This window comes from Giraffa tippelskirchi, chromosome 9, assembly GCF_054371585.1.
Source record: "Giraffa tippelskirchi isolate mGirTip1 chromosome 9, T2T-mGirTip1v1.2.pri, whole genome shotgun sequence".
Classification (NCBI taxonomy): Eukaryota; Metazoa; Chordata; class Mammalia; order Artiodactyla; family Giraffidae; genus Giraffa; species Giraffa tippelskirchi.
In genome coordinates, this window is record NC_137283.1 from 135148889 (window position 1) to 135167183 (window position 18295).

At 40.3% G+C, this 18295-nt stretch overlaps 1 protein-coding gene across 1 annotated transcript in view; it reads right to left on the reverse strand.

Moving 5' to 3' along the window:
- Nucleotides 1–2164: 2164 nt before the first annotated feature.
- Nucleotides 2165–18295, reverse strand: part of SLC18B1 (solute carrier family 18 member B1) — a 30844-nt gene continuing 14713 nt past the window's right edge. Inside the window, exons 6-14 of the mRNA XM_081530495.1 lie at nt 18097–18253; nt 11640–11776; nt 9562–9663; nt 8142–8233; nt 6574–6669; nt 4765–4839; nt 3356–3449; nt 3208–3260; nt 2165–2982 (exon numbers count right to left, since the gene is read on the reverse strand). Of these exons, the coding sequence (XP_081386621.1) occupies nt 2916–2982; nt 3208–3260; nt 3356–3449; nt 4765–4839; nt 6574–6669; nt 8142–8233; nt 9562–9663; nt 11640–11776; nt 18097–18253 (873 nt within the window). The 3' untranslated portion in view covers nt 2165–2915. The remainder of the gene's footprint in view (nt 2983–3207; nt 3261–3355; nt 3450–4764; nt 4840–6573; nt 6670–8141; nt 8234–9561; nt 9664–11639; nt 11777–18096; nt 18254–18295) is intronic.

Consider the following 18295-nt stretch of genomic DNA (forward strand, 5'->3'; position numbering starts at 1 on the left):
TCTTGCCTGGAGAATCCCATGGACAGAGGGACCGGGCAAGCTACAGTCCATGGGGTCGCAAGAGTCGGACACGATTTAGCCACTAAACCAACCAACCATAAACACAAAGATTTCCCTTGATAGTTTTGACCCACTTCTTGGTTTCATTGTTCAAAGTTCTGCTATCATTTCTCATACTTTTACCTTTCTGTCATTTATTTTAATATTTCAAAATCATAACATGCTGCTGCTGCTGCTAAGTCGCTTCAGTCGTGTCCAACTCTGTGCGACCCCATAGACGGCAGCCCACCAGGCTCCCCCGTCCCTGGGATTCTCCAGGCAAGAACACTGGAGTGGGTTGCCATTTCCTTCTCCAATGCATGAAGGGGAAAAGTGAAAGTGAAGTCGCTCAGTCGTGTCCGACTCTTCGCGACCCCATGAACTGCAGCCCCCCAGGCTCCTCCGTCCATGGGATTTTCCAGGCAAGAGTACTGGAGTGGGGTGCCATTGCCTTCTCCGATCATAACATGAGGAAGTGCAAAGTTGGTTTGGTATAAAGTGGCTTTAAATACACCGGTACCCACAGCACGTATGGACAGCGGTGTTTTGGGAGTGGGAACAAAAACTTCTCGCCAGACAGCCTGGAATCTTTGCGCTGACTTTGAAATTCTCTAACAGTCAACAGCGCGCTAACGGTAATCGGCCGACAGTCCTGAGTGACGTCTGGACGCCAGGTCGCGGCGGTGCGAGCTGCGGCGCCACTGCCACGCTTTGAGCCGCTGAGGGATCCCGGCGGTGCTTTAATGGCGGCCCCACGTGGCAGAATTGTGAACTGCAGGTACTCGGCGTCATCCTTGACCCCTGCGCGGAGGAGGGGCAGCCCGGTATTTTCCTCTAGCTTTCGCCCAGGGAAGAAAAGCACTGGAATGGAGCCAGGATGCTCCGGGCCTGGCCCTTTCCGCATTGCACACGAGCGCAGCGGGCCGGGGTCACACTCGTCCTAGTGCCGCTCCAGCAAGCGGGAGCCGGGTGATAGGCCATTTGCGCTTGGCTTGGCACGCCCTGGACCACCCTGTGGAGTTCTCAGGGTTAAGGGACTTGGAGGGAGGAGGGGAATGAAGAGTTCATTGGGCTCGTGAATCTTCAGTTTGGGGAATTAATGCCAAGCAGCCTTCCAAAACGGTCCTTAGGTCCAGATGCTGTCCGTATTATCCAGTCTGGGTATTGTGATCTTTCTTCCCCCCTTCTAGTGGTGTGAAAGGGCAAGGTTTAATTTGCTTCTTCAGGACCTGCTTTGCTCCCACTCTTCCTCATTTCACTGAGAGGCCCCGCGCCCCACCCAGACCTCAAGCCAGATTCTAGAGGTCTTCCTGAATTTCCCTCTCCTCTCTCCGTATCAACAAGCCCTGTCGGTTCCACTTCCAAACACGTCCTTTTCTCTCTACTTCAGTACCTTCTTGCTTGGAACTATTAATGACTTTCTCAAGGCTTCCAAAGATCTCCCTCTACCCCTAGTATGCAAAGACAATGAGCTTCCTGAAATATGAATCAAATTCTGGCATCCTCCATTCAAAAGTCAGTCCCTCCCCACCTCTCCAGATTCCTCTGTTTACTGGTCTCCAGCCTTGTGGACCACAGCTGCCTTCTCTTTGACCATGTCAAGTCTTTTTGCGCAAACTGAGGAGGGCTCTCCCCTCGCAATGGCTGCCTCATTGTCATCCTTCAGATCTCAGTTCAAAAGCCCCTCCACAGACAGGCCTTATCTAAAGGAGGATCCTCACACCTAATCAACTCCAGCCAATTACTCTTTCAAATCACCAGTTTTTTTCTGTCATAGATAATTAGAGATTCCGGTATTTATTTACTGTTTATCCCTTCCACTGAAATATTAGTTCCATAAAGGCTAGACTGTTTCTCGTGATCACAGCTAACTCTGTAATACCAAGCACAATGTCTGCTTAGAGAACGCATTCAGCATGTTTGAATAAATAAACAGATGAGAAACCATTTAGTTTACTAAAAAATTGGAGGTGGTGGTAAATGTGGCTACTATGCTATGAAAATGGATCAGGAGGTATGAGAGTTGCACAGCAGAGATTCACTCAAAACAACGACATGGATTTTATATGATGTCAGAGGAACCCCTTCCCTAACATAGAACAAGTATTCCTGTGGACTCACTTGCTCCGGAAGTGGGATACATCTATTGGAAATATTTAATTTTTTTAATGATAGAACTAAAACAGAGACATTAAGAGAAATGAATAATATTAAACCAAGCATTACTTATAAATCAAGATCCTAATTCACAGTATGTTACAAAATTGGAAGTGCTAAGTAATATTATTCTTGTATCTTTCACACAAACAAAATTTTTAGAAGAGCTGATGGCCAGGATATACAACAGAATTTTTACACCATAGGCTGGAAATTGCTTTTTTAACAAAAACAAACAAAAACTCAGGACACAGAGAAAGCAACTATTTTAAAAACTGATTTCACAGTAATTATTCTGTATATTTTGACTTATATTTACATTTATTTATGTCAAATCAATTCATTTCCTTTCCTGTTAATAAAAAGGTACATTCACAGAATCAGTGCACTCAATAAAAAGTAAACAGATGAAACGGGGCACCTAGAGTCAACAACATCTTCAAGGCCAAGTGTAGTCACTCAAAACCACAAACTTCTGTTCATTTTCAACGACTCCTCTCATATTTAAGATTTCAAATATGACTGGTTCAATAGGCCAGTTCTTCAGGACAACAGGATGTGTAGCCCAACACAGGATCACCCAAAGCTATATTAACATTTCCAGGATGCTGGTGTGGAGTCCATGGAGTTTTGTGCGTAAAAATTAAGAAAGTCCAACACTGACGTTCAAGGCCAGGAGCATCCATCTTCCAGTCCTGTACTGGTTGAAATTCCTAAGGCTACCTTTCATCAGACAAGAGAGCAGTCCGTTCCTCCTCTGTGCCAAGGATATTTTGAAGTTCAGATCTATATTGAAGGAAAAAAGAGGCCAACCTCAATATTTCTCACCTTAAAAAAAACTCGGTACCTACATCTCTACCCAACTATGTCCATATATGTGTCTATCAAGTAATGAGGCACAGAGTGCCCAGAGATCTTCAGACTGGAAGAATGGGTGTAAAATGGTGTTTGTTTTCCACTCCCACAAGCCAAATTTTAAAGGGAGGAAAAAAGCTCCAGAGTTGACCATACCTCCTCCTTCTCCTCAAGTGCTCCAACAGATAAAACAAGCCCATCACTAGTCCCTTTAACACAATGAAAGATATGGTTAACATCAATTATCCAAGTCATGTTTCTCCATAAACATAAGAAAAATGAAAGTAAAAGACTAATTACTCACGCTTGTCAGAGCCCAGAGACCCTGTAGAGCAGCTGCCCATTCGAAACCGATTTTCTCATAGAGAAATGCCCCCAGTGTTGGTCCTACAAAAGCACTAACAGTGGAAAGAAGAAAAAGGATTAAATAGAGCCAAAAAAAGTTACTTCTTATGGGCTACATGACCTCTTTAATTCATTATATTGAAACTACATGTGCGTGCATGCTAAGTCGCTTCAGTCCTGTCCAACTCTTTGTGATGCCATGGACTGTAGCCCATCAGGCTCTTCTGTCCATGGGAGTCTCCAGGCAAGAATACTGGAGTGGGTTGCCATGCCCTCCTCCAGGATATCTTCAATCCAGGGACCAAACCCTCATCTTGTCTCCTGCTTTGTAGGCGGATTCTTTACCACTAGCACCACCTGGGAAGCCCTGAACTGGGCATTAGGTGTAAGAAAATAGAAGGTGAAAGTTGCTCAGACGTGTCTGACTCTTTGGACCCCATAGACTGTATAGTCCATGGAATTCTCTAGGTCAGAATACTGGAGTGGGTAGCCTTTCCTTTCTCCAGGGGATCTTCCCAACCCAGGGATCGAACCCAGGTCTCCCGCATTGCAGGCGGATTCTTTACCAGCTGAGGCACAAGGGAAGTAAGAAAATAATTCTACCTGAAAAGGATGATGTTTGAAATGGTTAAACAATCCTAAAATTATGACTGCTTCTGAAAAGTTGGTGCCTTATATGAGAATTTTAAAAAGATGGCATGCATTCCAAAGAGTCTTTATCATATTCTCTCCAGGTATTTATATTTAAAATAACTCAGTACATACTGATTGATGATAGCTACACAGCTAGCATATAATTATCTCTCTGGTATAGTACAGAGTGGGCTTCCCTGGTGACTCAAAGGTAAAGAATCCGCCTGCCAATGCAGAAGATGCAGTGGATGTGGGTTTGATCCCTAGTTTGGGAAGATCCCCTGGAGGAGGGCATGGCAACCCACTCCAGTATTCTTGCTTGGGAAATCCCATGGATAGAGGAGCCTGGCAGGCTACAGTCCACGGGGTAACAAAGAGTCAGACACGACTTAGCAACTTAACAACAACATAGTACAGAGTAAAAAATAAATACAAAAATGAATGAATAAATTAATACATCTTTAAACCTGAGACATGCTCCTGTCAAAAGAACTTTAAAATATCACTTAAATAAGACAAAGTATATGAGACTATTGTGATTACCTTATTAAAACTGTTGGTATAACCACTGATCTTAAAGTCAGATAGTATGGGTCAAAAGTGCAGCATTGCCCTAAGAGAATTATGTGCCTTCTGGCAGCTCATCTGATCTCTCAGTGTCTGAATTTCTCCATCTGTAAAATGGAATAGTAGTCTCCAACTTACAAGTGTGAATTAAATTCCAAAGCTACTCACCCAACTGACCACATTGCACCAAAGAGACCTGACACAAGTCCCAGGGTACTTAATCCTTCTTCAAATCCATTTTCACTGCAAAAAGAAACAAAGAGTATATTCATGATTAAAAAGGGAAACTTTCATGAAACAAAGGAATAGCGTATGGTAGATAAACTAAAACAAACCGGGGATAATCTGGACAAACCTGACAGCAAGAACACTCCATTTCTAAAATAAAAAGTTAACCTAATTTGAAGATATTCTCCTAGCTATGGTTACTCCAGGGTTTTCTAGAAATGCTTCTACTGTACATATAGGATATAATAGTAAGAATCACGACCCACTTATATTACATGTTTATTAAAGTATACAATTAAGAAATCTTAAAATGAAATGAACACATAAAGAGAACAATGGACAACTTTCAGAAAGTACAGAAGCAGCTCCTTATTCCTCTGAGGACTGTTGAACTGGCACATCAGAACCAACAGTTATTTTCCTGCTCAAGTTTACTTTGTGTTCTTCATCGTCACATCTACTAAAGACTGACGGGCCAAGTGACAAATGCCTGGTGTGGTATAGTACTTCAAAATAAAATGATATATTTGGTCTTCTTCCCCATTCCTGGCACAGAGCTCCTAAAATTTGTGGAATTTCCTAAAAGATGAAAGCCATTTTTTTTAAAAAAAGCGTCTTTTGTTGTGTTAATGAGATGATTTGGGGACCAGCACCCACGTTGCATGGAGAATCAATATGGATTAGAGGGTTGGAACTTTCAGCTCCACAAACCCCTTCCCCACAGGGATGGGAATGGGGCTGGAGATTGAATCAATTGCCAATCGGCCAGTGATTTAATCAGCCATACCTATGTAATGAACCTTTCATAAACACCCAAAGGGACTGAGTTCAGAATGCTCCCAGCTTGGGAAGCCAAAATGCTTCCACATGCCACAGTGCTGGGCCCAGATAGAGGCTCCATTGCTTGGGACCTCACTGCCCTTTGTATCTCGTCATCTGACTGTTGATGAGTAAGCTGGTTTCCTGAGATCTACGAGCTACTCTAGTAAATTAATCAAATCCAAGTCATGGGAACTGCTGATTGACAGCCAGTGGGTCAGAAGCACAGGTAACAACCTGTACTTGAAATTGGCTTCTGAAGCAGAGACCAGTCTTGTGGGATGAGCCTTTAACCTGTGGGATCTGCTGCTATCTCCAGCTAAATGGTTTCAGAATAAATTGAATTGCAGGACACCCACCTGCTTTCAGAGAAGTACTTGGTGGTGTCAGGGAGGAAAACACACACATTGGAATTGGTGCTAAAATCATTTTACCTGGTCACTCTGTGTCCTTGTATGGACCTCCACTATGAGAGGGAAATGATGCTGAGGTCTTTCCACCGTGCTTTGGCTTTATTTTAAAATTTGCTGAAGTATAATTGATTCACAATGTTGTATTAATTCCTATTGTACAGCAAAGGACTTCAGTTATGCATATATATATATATACATACATATATATATATACACATACATATATATATATATATGCTTTGACTTTTTAAAAGTATATCTCTACCCAAGTGTAAACCGAGCCAAGCTTCTATCCACAACCCATTTTACCTATCACTGTATTAATATTACTCTATATCATCATTTATATTATTGTATTGTTGCTTATAATATTTATAACAATATTGTGTGACATGAAATCATGAGGATTTAGTATTGTAAAAAAATATCCAACATCCTACAAAATTGAGAAATTCAAGAAAGCTTGTGATGTTTACTGTTAATTACAACAACAGTTCAAGCAACGGAAGTAACTTACTGTGCGCAACTGAGAATCTCTGGGAAAGCTGGAATTAAGCTCATTCCAGCAGAGATACCATTTATGACTAATATCAGCACCAACAACCAGAGCTGACTGCAAAAAAGTTTTGGAGAAAAAAAAAAATTAACATTGAAAGAGACAACAAACCTTCATGCCAAAAAGGGTAGGCAGGATCTTGGGAGAAGTTCCTTTCACAGGTTACAAGACTAGTCTGATTCTTATTCCCATCTGATCTTTACATTTTGATGGAAAAAAATCAGTTCATTCTGCTATCCCAAGGTCTTTGGCCACACATGTCACATGCCTGGAGTCAACTTGCCTTATCACCATACAAAATCCTTTCAAAGTTGATTAAACTGTCAGTATTAATGTCCCTCCTTCAAGCACTTAGTTTTGAAATTCCATTGACTGAAAAAGGGCACAGAAGGGATGTGGTAAAGGAAGTGACAGGAACCTGCTATTCGTTCCATGCCAGGCCCTATGTCAGTTACTTCATATCCATTGCTCTTTTGAATCTTTGCAGCGACCCTGCCATGTGAGTCTGTTAAAACAATTAAAGAAGACAATCTAGGTGATAGAAGCAAACTTTACTTAACACTTTATGAGGTGGATGGTCTCCTTTCAGAGGACTGCAAAATGGGATGGAAGGCAGGAAGCTTTTACAGGGTAAAGAGTAAAGAACAAGGAAGAGAAAATCAGAAAATATCTGATTGGCCAGGGCCACACAGTCTATCTTGTCTGGGGTGAGAAAGCCAGAGCAGCGTTGGCAATTTGGGGGTGATTGGCTGACTGGATATACTGCTTGCTGGTCAGGAGGAGCATTTACAGGGACATGAAAGTTTTCTAAGCTTTGGTTTGCTGATATGGCACCCTGGGCTGGAGTCACTCCATCCTGAGCCTAGAAAGTTATTCCAATGGTACTATTATCACCTGTTTTGTGTGTGTGTGTGGATATAAAACCAAGGCTCTTGGAAGTTAAATGATTTACCCAAGTTCACACACCAAACAAGGCACAAAGCCCAAATACAAACTCAAACATGAAGGACTCTGAAATCCTTGCTTTTTTCCATGTCATATTTTGTCCCAGAGGTACCTAAACAGCTCTAGGTAGTTCACTTTATTTTAGCAAAGAAATTATAATAAACAAGCTTTAGTAAGCAGCTACCATATACTAAGGATGACACAGAAAAAAAATTAGTTCCTACCTCAAGGAGCAAGAAGTAGTGGGAAAAAAAAGAAAAAGCATATTCTAAGAACGATCAGCTAAAGGTAGATAACAAATGCTATTTTTAAAATAAAGTACAAATTGCAATTAAAACACAAGGAAAAATAAGCATTTTTCTCATTTGATACAGATTTTATGCACTGATGTTCACTTAGACCATTACTAGCATCCATGACAGTAATACTGTCAGTAAAACAAATATTTCAATATAGTCCTAAATCTGATAATTATTTAAATAATAAGATTCAAAGATACTAAGCATATCAGTGTTACACCAAAATTTTTAAAAATAATTCTTAATAATATTTGGCTGAAAATTTGAAAGAAGAAAAAAAATTACCTCTTAATGTGCAAGAATGGGGCAGGTCCTAAGAGCATGTAGCAACCTGCTAAGGTTAAGTTTCCAAAAACCAGAAGCCATTTCCTTAGGTGCTGAGAAAGAAAGTCCAAAGAGACTTAGAGGTAAAAACCTCCCATAATCCAAGAATATAAAGAAATCATCAAGGAACACAAGTCATGATATTAAAAAAAAAAAAAAATACATTGAAGAAAACAAAATTTTACATGTAAGAGAAAACAGGGTAGATGGTAAACACAAAAGCAAGTGCAATCAGTGAACCCCAAGACAGGGTGTGAGCAAAGGACAAGATCCCTTGGAAAGGGAGTATATTGTAGATTTTGCAAATGATGAACTGTTTCAAATATAACAATTTTAAAGAAGCAGTCACCACAAGAAACAATCAAGTAGATGCACTATCTAGAAAAATTCACATTTTAAAAAGTATCAAATAAAATGTTTTCTCATAAACTACTGAAATACAGGCTAAACATTACAGGGGTGTGATATCTATTCAGTTATATATACAGCTACGTCTTAAAACTAAGCTCCAAACACTTTAAGACACTTGCTTTTTGTCACCTGGATTACCAAGTAATCTCCACATAATCAGTCTTCATAAATATATACCAACATGCAACAAAGAGGGGAAACACAAAAATAAGCACTAGTATCACAGAAGCTTGAGACTTGGTTAATAGTACTAAGCTCTAAGTACTAATCATGACTAAGTACTAGTCATCTAGACTGAATCATTTAAACCTAGTTAAAAGAGAATAGAAGAAATTTTCTTTCAGGATGGCTCTGGGATAACGATGCATATTGACTGACCAGTCCTTTCACTCTCGTAGAAAAACTACATTTTACCCTTTCAAGTTGGTCAAGTCGTAAGTACCTTTGAGCTCTGCCCTGATTATTAAGGTCAATCCATTTTTTTGCATCAAGGGAACTTTTTCCTTTAGAAAGTCTAATCCAGGAGTTTTTCAAAAGTTTTGGCATAAGCTTCCCCTTTTCCCAGCTGAAGCAATTAAAAAGTGAATCTGCTCAGGGTGATGACAAGTTGGAAGATACTGAGACCTCACATTGAAACCTCTCCATCAGCTCAGAAAAAATGAATATATAAGAATTTAAATGTTCTCATTGCTCCCCCTCCCCCACAAAGATAACTGTGGTGATGGATATATTAATTAACTAGATGGAGTGAATCCTTTCACAATGTGTATATATACCAAATCACCATGATGTATACTTCAAACATCTTCAAGTTTTATTTGTCAACTATACCTCAATAAAGATAACATTTTAAAAAATTTGAATATGTTCATTCTAATCAGTAGCCCTGCAGAACCCCAGAAGTACAGTTGGACAACCACCAGTCTAGACATACAAAAGTCATTCTTAAATATCAATGAAGTGTACATACTGGCATTTTATCGCTGAGTAGGCCCATCAGTGGTGAAGAAATGGCATAGGAAAGTGCCAAACCCAGGAATACCAGTCCCACATATCCAGCTGGTAAATTAAACTGTAAAAGAAATCCCATGATAAAGTTACATGGTTAAGTCATTTTTTTTAAAATAAACATCTATCTTTTCCTTCTACCATATCTTCAGCTCTTATCACCTGCCATGAGGCTACTACTAAGACTTAGCATCCTTTGTGATTTTTGTCTTGTGCTTGTAAACAGATTATTTTTTCATTATGGGAGAAGAAACCTAACCAGAGGTCAGAAATCCAGGATGTTTTTGCTTTGTTAGCATTTAATAGTAAATATTGTATAATGATCCTTCTATGAGCCATATGCATTTTTTACATGTCAACCTGTGCTCTGCAAACATTAGTATACACAAAAAATTACCTGGAAAACTTGTTATAAGAGGTTTGTGAACCCCAGCCCAAGAATTTCTAATTCAAAACGTCTGGGAGGAGGCTTGAGAATCTGAATGTCAAACAACAATCCCAGGTATGCTGTCTGTTCACAGACTAAACTGCATTGCTATAAAAAGCACTGACAATAATATCGATTCTATCTATCTCAAAGGGATATTAATCTCTAATTAGAGAAGTAGATGGTATGACACTTTTTATAAGGCTTTTATAATAGTAAGCTACCTCATAACTCTGTTACTGTTACCAACATGATATAAATGCCTTTCTTGGTTATCTAGTTATTCTCATTTTCCTCAATTTCCTTAACTATGCTTTAATTAAGCACATGGGATCTACTTGGGTCAGTATATGTTTTAACAATTTTTATGACATAATTCAAGCTAAAAATTAGCCCTTTAAAGACAGTGGCAAGATATAAAAGTCAGAAATATCCTCTTCTGATTTTACAACTAGGGGGAGACAGGGTGGACCCCTTCCTTCCCTAAAAGACTGGTCGACCAATGACAGGACAGTAAAAAGCCAATTCAAACAACAGATAAGGCAGAAGAAGGGCAACAAGAAAAACAAATGTGATAGAAAAACAGGGAAGTACATTTCTAAAGATTTTTATAAGTTAGACATGAGCAACCTGGGTTTATGAAAGATTGTTACAGTAATTTTCAAGGTTTGGACAGAGTTCTTCAAAGGAAGAAAAATGACTCTTAAGCAGACTCGTTGTTGATAATGTGAATGGAATGTGTCATCAAAAACACAAGATATTTTTCTTATGTATTACCTCATAGATGCTCACTGCTTAATTGTAATATTATATTATTTTCCAAAACTTGGGCCTGGCACTAAAATTACAGTCCCCAAGTTTACCCGTAGAATACCCCAAACTGTCGAGTGACTTGGAGGGATTGTGTTTCTGATAACGGTGCTTTCTTCATTCTGGGGCCTCAGAGTGCACATGGGCTGCAGCTAGTAGATTTCTGTCTTTATAAACACAGATTAACTCTCCAGTATAATTAACTATCAGACTCAGTAATATACTCTATTGCATTATTTCTTAATAATCTTTTTTCAAAAATATCAAAGAACAAATTGCTATGACATCAAACTTTAAAATTCAGTCATTTTCAGCATTAAAAAAAAATAGAGACTCCTGGTTCCCTTCTCCCACTTCAGATCAATATAGTTCATAGTCTTTCAAATATACGCAATAGACTAAAAGTAAATGGACCCAGAGGGGATCTGTTAGAAAGAAGGACACCTCACATTAAATGAGCCACTCAGAACCTCAAATGCCTCAATGGAATTAAAACAGAGGAAAGTATTCTTGTTAAGCAGTCAGGATGCTGCCCAAGCCAGATCTATAATGACTAGAGAGAGGCATAGGAGAAAGAGACCAGATGAAAGGCTTCTTTCATTTACACAAATCAGACCCCTAGTTATAGGGACATCACAGAGGGAAGGTACAGGCTATCTTGATGTATAGATTTCATTCTGCCTCCTCCTTGCAGCCACACCCAGGACTTTCTAGCAAGCAGGGCCTGAGAGCAAGCCGGGCCTGAGAGCAAGCCATTATGTGCACCTACCACAATGGGGAGTTTTCATTACCAGGCTACTCACCTTCTCCAAAACAAAGAGGGACAGTGTAGGATCAAGGAAGCCAAAACAGGAGCTGAATGAGGTGATGACAAAGGATATAAAGGCAACCTTGGGTAAAGTGATGAGTTTCCAGAATGAGTGTTTCCTTTTATCAGACTCTTTGGGGTAAAAATTTAAAAAGAAATTAGAGTAATTCAAATTGCTTAACTTAATCTTTCAGTCTATTTTCAGAAGTAAATTGGTAACGCCATCTTTATCCAGTAATCAAAACAACCACGCCTCTGAGTTTGCCTAAAATTGCACATTATCAACATTTGCATATAAGTTATTCAAACCTAGAGGCCATTTCCAGGTACTTAAAAAATAATTTCGCAGATTCAAAAAAAATCAACTGGAATCACAGTATGAAGAGAAGTGGTCTTGGTTATAGGTCATAATCTAGAAGGCCTTCCCCAGATGGGACAGAGAACACGTAGATGGGATAGAGAGCACTTGGTGGTAGGAAAAACCAGACGCTTTATCAGGCAACAATGTGTGTGTGCTGAGGAGGAATCCGAGTCAATCAAAGAACACAAGACAATTTTTTTCTGCTTATGGAAAAATGCTGGATTGAAAGGGATGCTAGTGAATCACTAGTATGTTCAATTTTGCATCAAGATCAGCTGAGAGCCAACCTCGTGTTAGTTGCTCAGTCGTGTCTGACTCTTTGCAACCCCACAGACTGTAGCCTGCCAGGCTCCTGTGTCCATGAGATTCTCCAGGCAAGAATACTGGAGTGGCTTGCCATTCCCTTCTCCAGAGGATCTTCTCAACCCAGGGATTGAACCCTGGTCTTCTGCATTGCAGGCAGATTCTTTAATGTTTGAGCTACAGGAAAGTCCTTTGAGCTATAGGGAAGCACCAACCTCAGGTGCTGCCATTTCCCCAACAGCAACACAACTTCTGCACTGCCTCAAGCACCAGGCATGGTTGTTCCCAAGCTTCCAATCATATCCTATAACTCCCTTCTTTTTCCCCTGCTAATTTTTCAATCTCTAGCCACTCTGTAAAACCTCATTCTGGTCCTAAGCATCCTGCAAATTTTACCTCCATTACCACGTAATTGAGCAACCTAAACTGCATTTCATCTTACATGCTTTATTGTTTGGTGACTTTCCTATCTTCCAAGTAATGTGCTCAACAAAATCTTTGCTGAATCAGATACCATGCCAAATCACTGGGTACACAAAGCCAAAGAAGACAAACTCAGATCCTGACCTCACAGAGAAGTTACAAAAAAGGTGTGATGAAAGCCAGGATGGAGCTAGGAGGGTACCAATTGGAGCATGTGAGAGGGTTGCCTAAAAAAGAGGAAGAGAATTCTCTCTCTTAGGAGAGAATTTATGAAAGTAGTAATATCCAAATTACTGTCTAAAGGATGAGCTTGAGATAAGCAAGCAAAGAAGGAGGAAAGAATAACCCAGGCATATTATCCAGGAATGGCTCATTGCAAAACTTGAGTGTGAGGGGAAAGTATTCTGTTTGAGGAAATGAAAGAGCAAAAGTAAAGGAGGGTGGAGATTGGAGTGTCAGGAGGAGAGATCATACTGCAGAAGGATGTAGTGATAAGATGATGCAGGACTTTGTAAAGTAGGCTAAGAAGCCCAGGAAATCACTAGAGGTTTCAAACAAGAAGTGAGAATCAGATTTTCAGTTCAAACAGCTACCTCTGTGGTTTCCTGGGAAATAGAGACAGGAGGAGAGTTAGAAGACTGTGTAGTGAGCTAGGCCAGGAAGCTCTGAGGGCCAGATCAGCACTGACGTATCCTCATTTCTCCAAGAGTACCCAACAGAACTCATTATGTAATAAATTCTTGGTGAATAATGATTTGGTAGGAAGCAAAGTACAAAAGAAGCATCAAGTGTAGTCCAACCATATTTGTCAGGGTAAGAGGGATACAGTTAAACTGTGGTGTTGGTTTCTTGATTATTAGCCAAATAGTCAATGATGAACCAAATGCAAGCCCAGCCTGTTTCACTACAGGTTTGACTTAGAAAAGGGCTAAGCCCACCATGTGGCTCAGTGAGGCAGGCCAGCAGGGAGACTTCACCGGTTATGGATTTTGGATTGTATATTACTGATGTTTAAAATAACAATGATAAAGGATCAACTTTAATCAATTACATTTATCGTGCATATAGAAGTATTATGGGTCTACAGCATAAGACAAACTATTGTGAAATAAATGGTCCCTTTCTCTGAATGCAAAGTGGGAAAGGGGATTACCACCATAAGAACATATAGGAACGTCCATGAAAATGAACACATCATGAGTTCAGCTAAGCTGTTGAAGAAGCCCAAGTAATGAAAACTTAGGGTGATACCTGTTTCCAGAGACACACAGCAGAATCACCCAGGGAGCTTTTCCAACCTCCTTAAGTAATCTCTCTGCTTCCTCCAATTCTGATACATTCTTCTTGGAGGACATGACTCCATGGTTGACAATGCCTGCCACAGGAAGCTGCTCTGAGAGGTGAGGAAGCAGAGAGGCTTTCAGGTGTGAAGGGACAGGAAAAACGCGGAGCACTGTGGCACTATTGACTCAGCACTTAGATCAATGATTGAGAGGGTTCAGGGAAACTTTCCAGAAGAGGTCATACAATTAAGTTTTGAAGGATGAGTCGAAGTTAGGTAGAGTGGAAGTGGGAGACAGTCCAGCTCATATGACTTGCCTGAGAAAACTCTAACAGCAGCTTCTAGTGGCTTTCAAGGTAAAGTTCACAATTCATGGATTCAGGCATTTTTATTAAGAGGATTGTCATCCCTAAAGGGGGCTTCCCCAGTGGCTCAGTGGTAAAAAACAAAAAATCCACTGGCAATGCAGGAGACTCAGGAGATGTGAGTTCAATCCCTGGGTGGGACAGATCCCCTGGAGGAGAGCATGACAACCCACTCCAGTATTCCTGCCTGGAATATCCCATGGACAGGGGAGCCTGGCAGGCTACTATCCACAGGGTCTCAAAGAGTGAGAAAGGACTGAAGCAACTGAGCACCACACACAGGCATCCCTAGAGGGGTGGGAGGAGGGAGTGGTGGGGGGAGGGAGACTCAAGAGGGAGGAGCTATGTGTATAGTAATGACTAATTCACGTTTTTGTATGGCAGAAATCAGTGCAACATTCTAAAGCAATTATCCTTCAATTAAAACCATAATTTTTAAAAAATTAAATTAAAAAAAAGAGGATTGTCATGTACATGACTATGTTTTAAAAATATTTCTTTAGGGACTTCCTTGGCAGTCCAATGGTTAAAATTCTGCATTGCCACTGCAGGGGGCATGGGTTCATCCCTGGTCCCCTGGTCAGGGAACTAAGATCCCACATGCCAAATAGCATGGCCGGGGTGGGGGGGAGGATTTTTTCTTTAGCACAATACAGAAGAGGAGACTTGGCAAGCAGATATAAAGGATAAGGGACAGCGAGGGACTGAAATCGACTCTTAGTAACCCAAATCCACAGTGTTTATGGGTTTAAAAGGAAGTAAACAAGTGGAGTAGAACTTATAGAACACAAAATTCTGCCAATATCATCAAAATAAAAGGAAATTTAACTTTCCAGCTTTACCTATAAGCTTTCCTAAAACAATAATTTTTAAAGGTACTCCTTCATGGGAACACCTAAATCTATATTTATAGCTTTAACATTTGAAATTGTGAGATTTAAAAAAATATATATCAGTTTCTCCCATTCAATCTAAATACAAGATCCTTACTTAGATAAACAGAAAGTTTGCCAAATCATTTTGTTCATAAAAACATAGTGGGCCTTAGAGAGGAAAACAAAGCATAGTGGGCCAAACAAAAGCTAGTGGAAGTGATGCAATTCCAGCTGAGCTATTTTAAACCCTAAAAGATGATGCTGTGAAAATGCTGCACTCAATATGCCAGCAAATATGGAAAACTCAGCAGTGGCCACAGGACTGGAAAAGGTCAGTTTTCATTCCAATCCCAAAGAAAGGCAATGCCAAAGAATGTTCAAACTACTGCACAGTTGCACTCATCTCACACGCTAGCAAAGTATTGCTCAAAATTCTCCAAGCCAGGCTTCAATAGTACGTGAACCAAGAAATTCCAGATGTTGACGCTGAACTTAGAAAAGGCAGAGGAACCAGAGATCAAATGGTCAACATCTGTTGGATCATAGAAAAAGCAAGAGAATTCCAGAAAAAACATCTGCTTCTGCTTCATTGACTACACTAAAGCCTTTAACTGTGTGGATCACAACAAACTGTGGAAAATTCTTAAAGAGATGGGAATACCAGACCACCTTACCTGCCTCCTGAGAAATCTATATACAGTTCAAGAAGCAACAGTTAGAACCAGACATGGAAAAACTGACTGGTTCCAAACTGGGAAAGAAGTACATCAAGGTTGTATATTGTCACCCTGCTTATTTAACTTATATGCAGAGTACATTATGTGAAATGCTGGGCTCGATGAAGCACAAGCTAGAATCAAGGTTACATGAGAAGTATCAATAACTTCAGATACACAGATGATACCACCCTAATAGCAGAAAGTGAAGAGGAACTAAAGAGCTTCTTGATGAAAGTGAAAGACGAGAATTGAGAAAGCTGGCTTAAAATTCAACATTCAAAAAACGAAGATCATGGCATCTGGTCCCATCACTTCATGGCAAACAAATGGGGAAACAGTGGAAACAGTGACAGACTTTATTTTTTTAGGCTCCAAAATCACTGCAGATGGTGACTGTGGCCATGAAATTAAAAGATGCTTGCTCCTTGGAAGAAAAGCTATGACCAACCTAGACAGTGTATTAAAAAGCAGAGGCATTATTTTACCGACAAAGGTCCATATAGTCAAAGCTATGGTTCTTCCAGTAGTCATGTATGGATGTGAGAGCTGGACCATAAAGAAGGCTAAACAATGAAAAATTGATGCTTTTGAGCTGTGGTGTTGGAGAAGACTCTTGAGAGTCCCCTAGACTGCAAGGAGATCAAACCAGTCAATCTTAAAGGAAATCAATCCTGAATATTCATTCAAAGGACTGTTGTTGAAGCTGAAGCTCCATACTTTGGCCACCTGATTCGAAGAGTTGACTCATTAGAAAAGACTCTTATGCTGGGAAAGATTGAAGGCAGGAGAAGGGGACGACAGAAAATGAAATGATTGGATGGCATTGCTGACTCAATAGGCATGAGTTTGAGCAAGCTCTGGGAGACAGTGAAAGACAGGGAAGCCTGACATGCTGCAGTCCATGGGGTTGCAAAGAGTCAGATACGACTGAGCAACTGAACACCAACTGGAGCTTTAAGTTAATTGAAGATGCAGGAAAATTTTAATTGAGGAATAACAGGAACAAAGAGAAGTAAGTACCAAGTAACTAGGCTGACAGTGATTAGAGGGGCTTCAAAAGATACCATGTTGTAGGAGTGAGGGGCAGAGGCGAGGAAAGCAGGCCAGAGCTCAAGGAATTACTGATGTTGGGCCCAGTCCAGCGCCTAATCACAGAAGTTCTAAATAACACATCCCACAATTAACTAGTAAGCCATCTTTTTTCCCTATATAATGTTACTGATAAATAGTAAACAGAACTCTTTCTCCTGTTGCAAGAGAATCTGACCTGGTGTCAGTTTCTTAGTTAATAGCCAAGTGTTCACCTGTGAACCCAATCGGAGGCCAGTCCGGGATGCTTGACTACAGAAACAACTATCACTATGCACAGAAAGATGACAGGCTCTCCTCCAGCTCTCAAGATAACTCGGTGGCTCTGTCACAGTAGTAATCTGATAATGGTAAAATGCCAACTCCATATTACTAGGCAATCTGGCTTATAATGAAAATAATCCCTGACTGGTAAATTTCATCTGTACAGAAGGAACTATAAACAAACCATCAATACTCGATGCTTTGTGCCTCCCTGAGCTTGGGGACTCTTGTACCCAGAACATGCCTCGTGGAGACCCTGGCGGCTGTGCCTGTGGAGTTGTTACAGGATAGGTTGACTCCTATGGGGCATGAAGCTTCGGAGCCAAGATGATTCCCATTACTGCCTGATATGGCCCTGGGTCCTCACACTTGAGCCGTGCTGTACACACAGCTACAAGAAGCCTGGAAAAGGAAGGTCTAACTTTGTCCTCCTGTCACAGTGCCTTGTAATGGAAAGATTCTTTACATTAAAAGATGTAAAGAATCTTTAATTTAGAATCCAAGAAGACATCTGGTGGGTATTGCATATGTTTTATGATAAGAAATTTAATATTTGCTAGTTGTATAGGTCAGAAAGAATTTATGACAATTTATATAAACTAATTGCCACCGCAACATTTCTGAAAAGAGAATTGATTCTTTCAGCATGCACTACAAATCTATTAGTGATTATATAAAATGAAAGTGTGTATATGTTAAATTGGTTTCCTACAAAGGCATAAAAATACTTATATATAAGATTCTTAAAATGAGCAATAAATGAGGTCTTACCATAATTGGGTAAAATACACATGTTGAGGGGAACCATCAGCAGAACTATGCACCCCAGAAAAATGAAAGGCACCTCATAGCCAAAGGACTGATACAAAAAGCCACCCAAAGGAGGCCCCAGCACGAGTCCCAGTCCAGAGAAAGTCTCAAGACTTCCCTAAAAATGGGAAAACAAAAGAAAATTGAGTTAATATGTTTC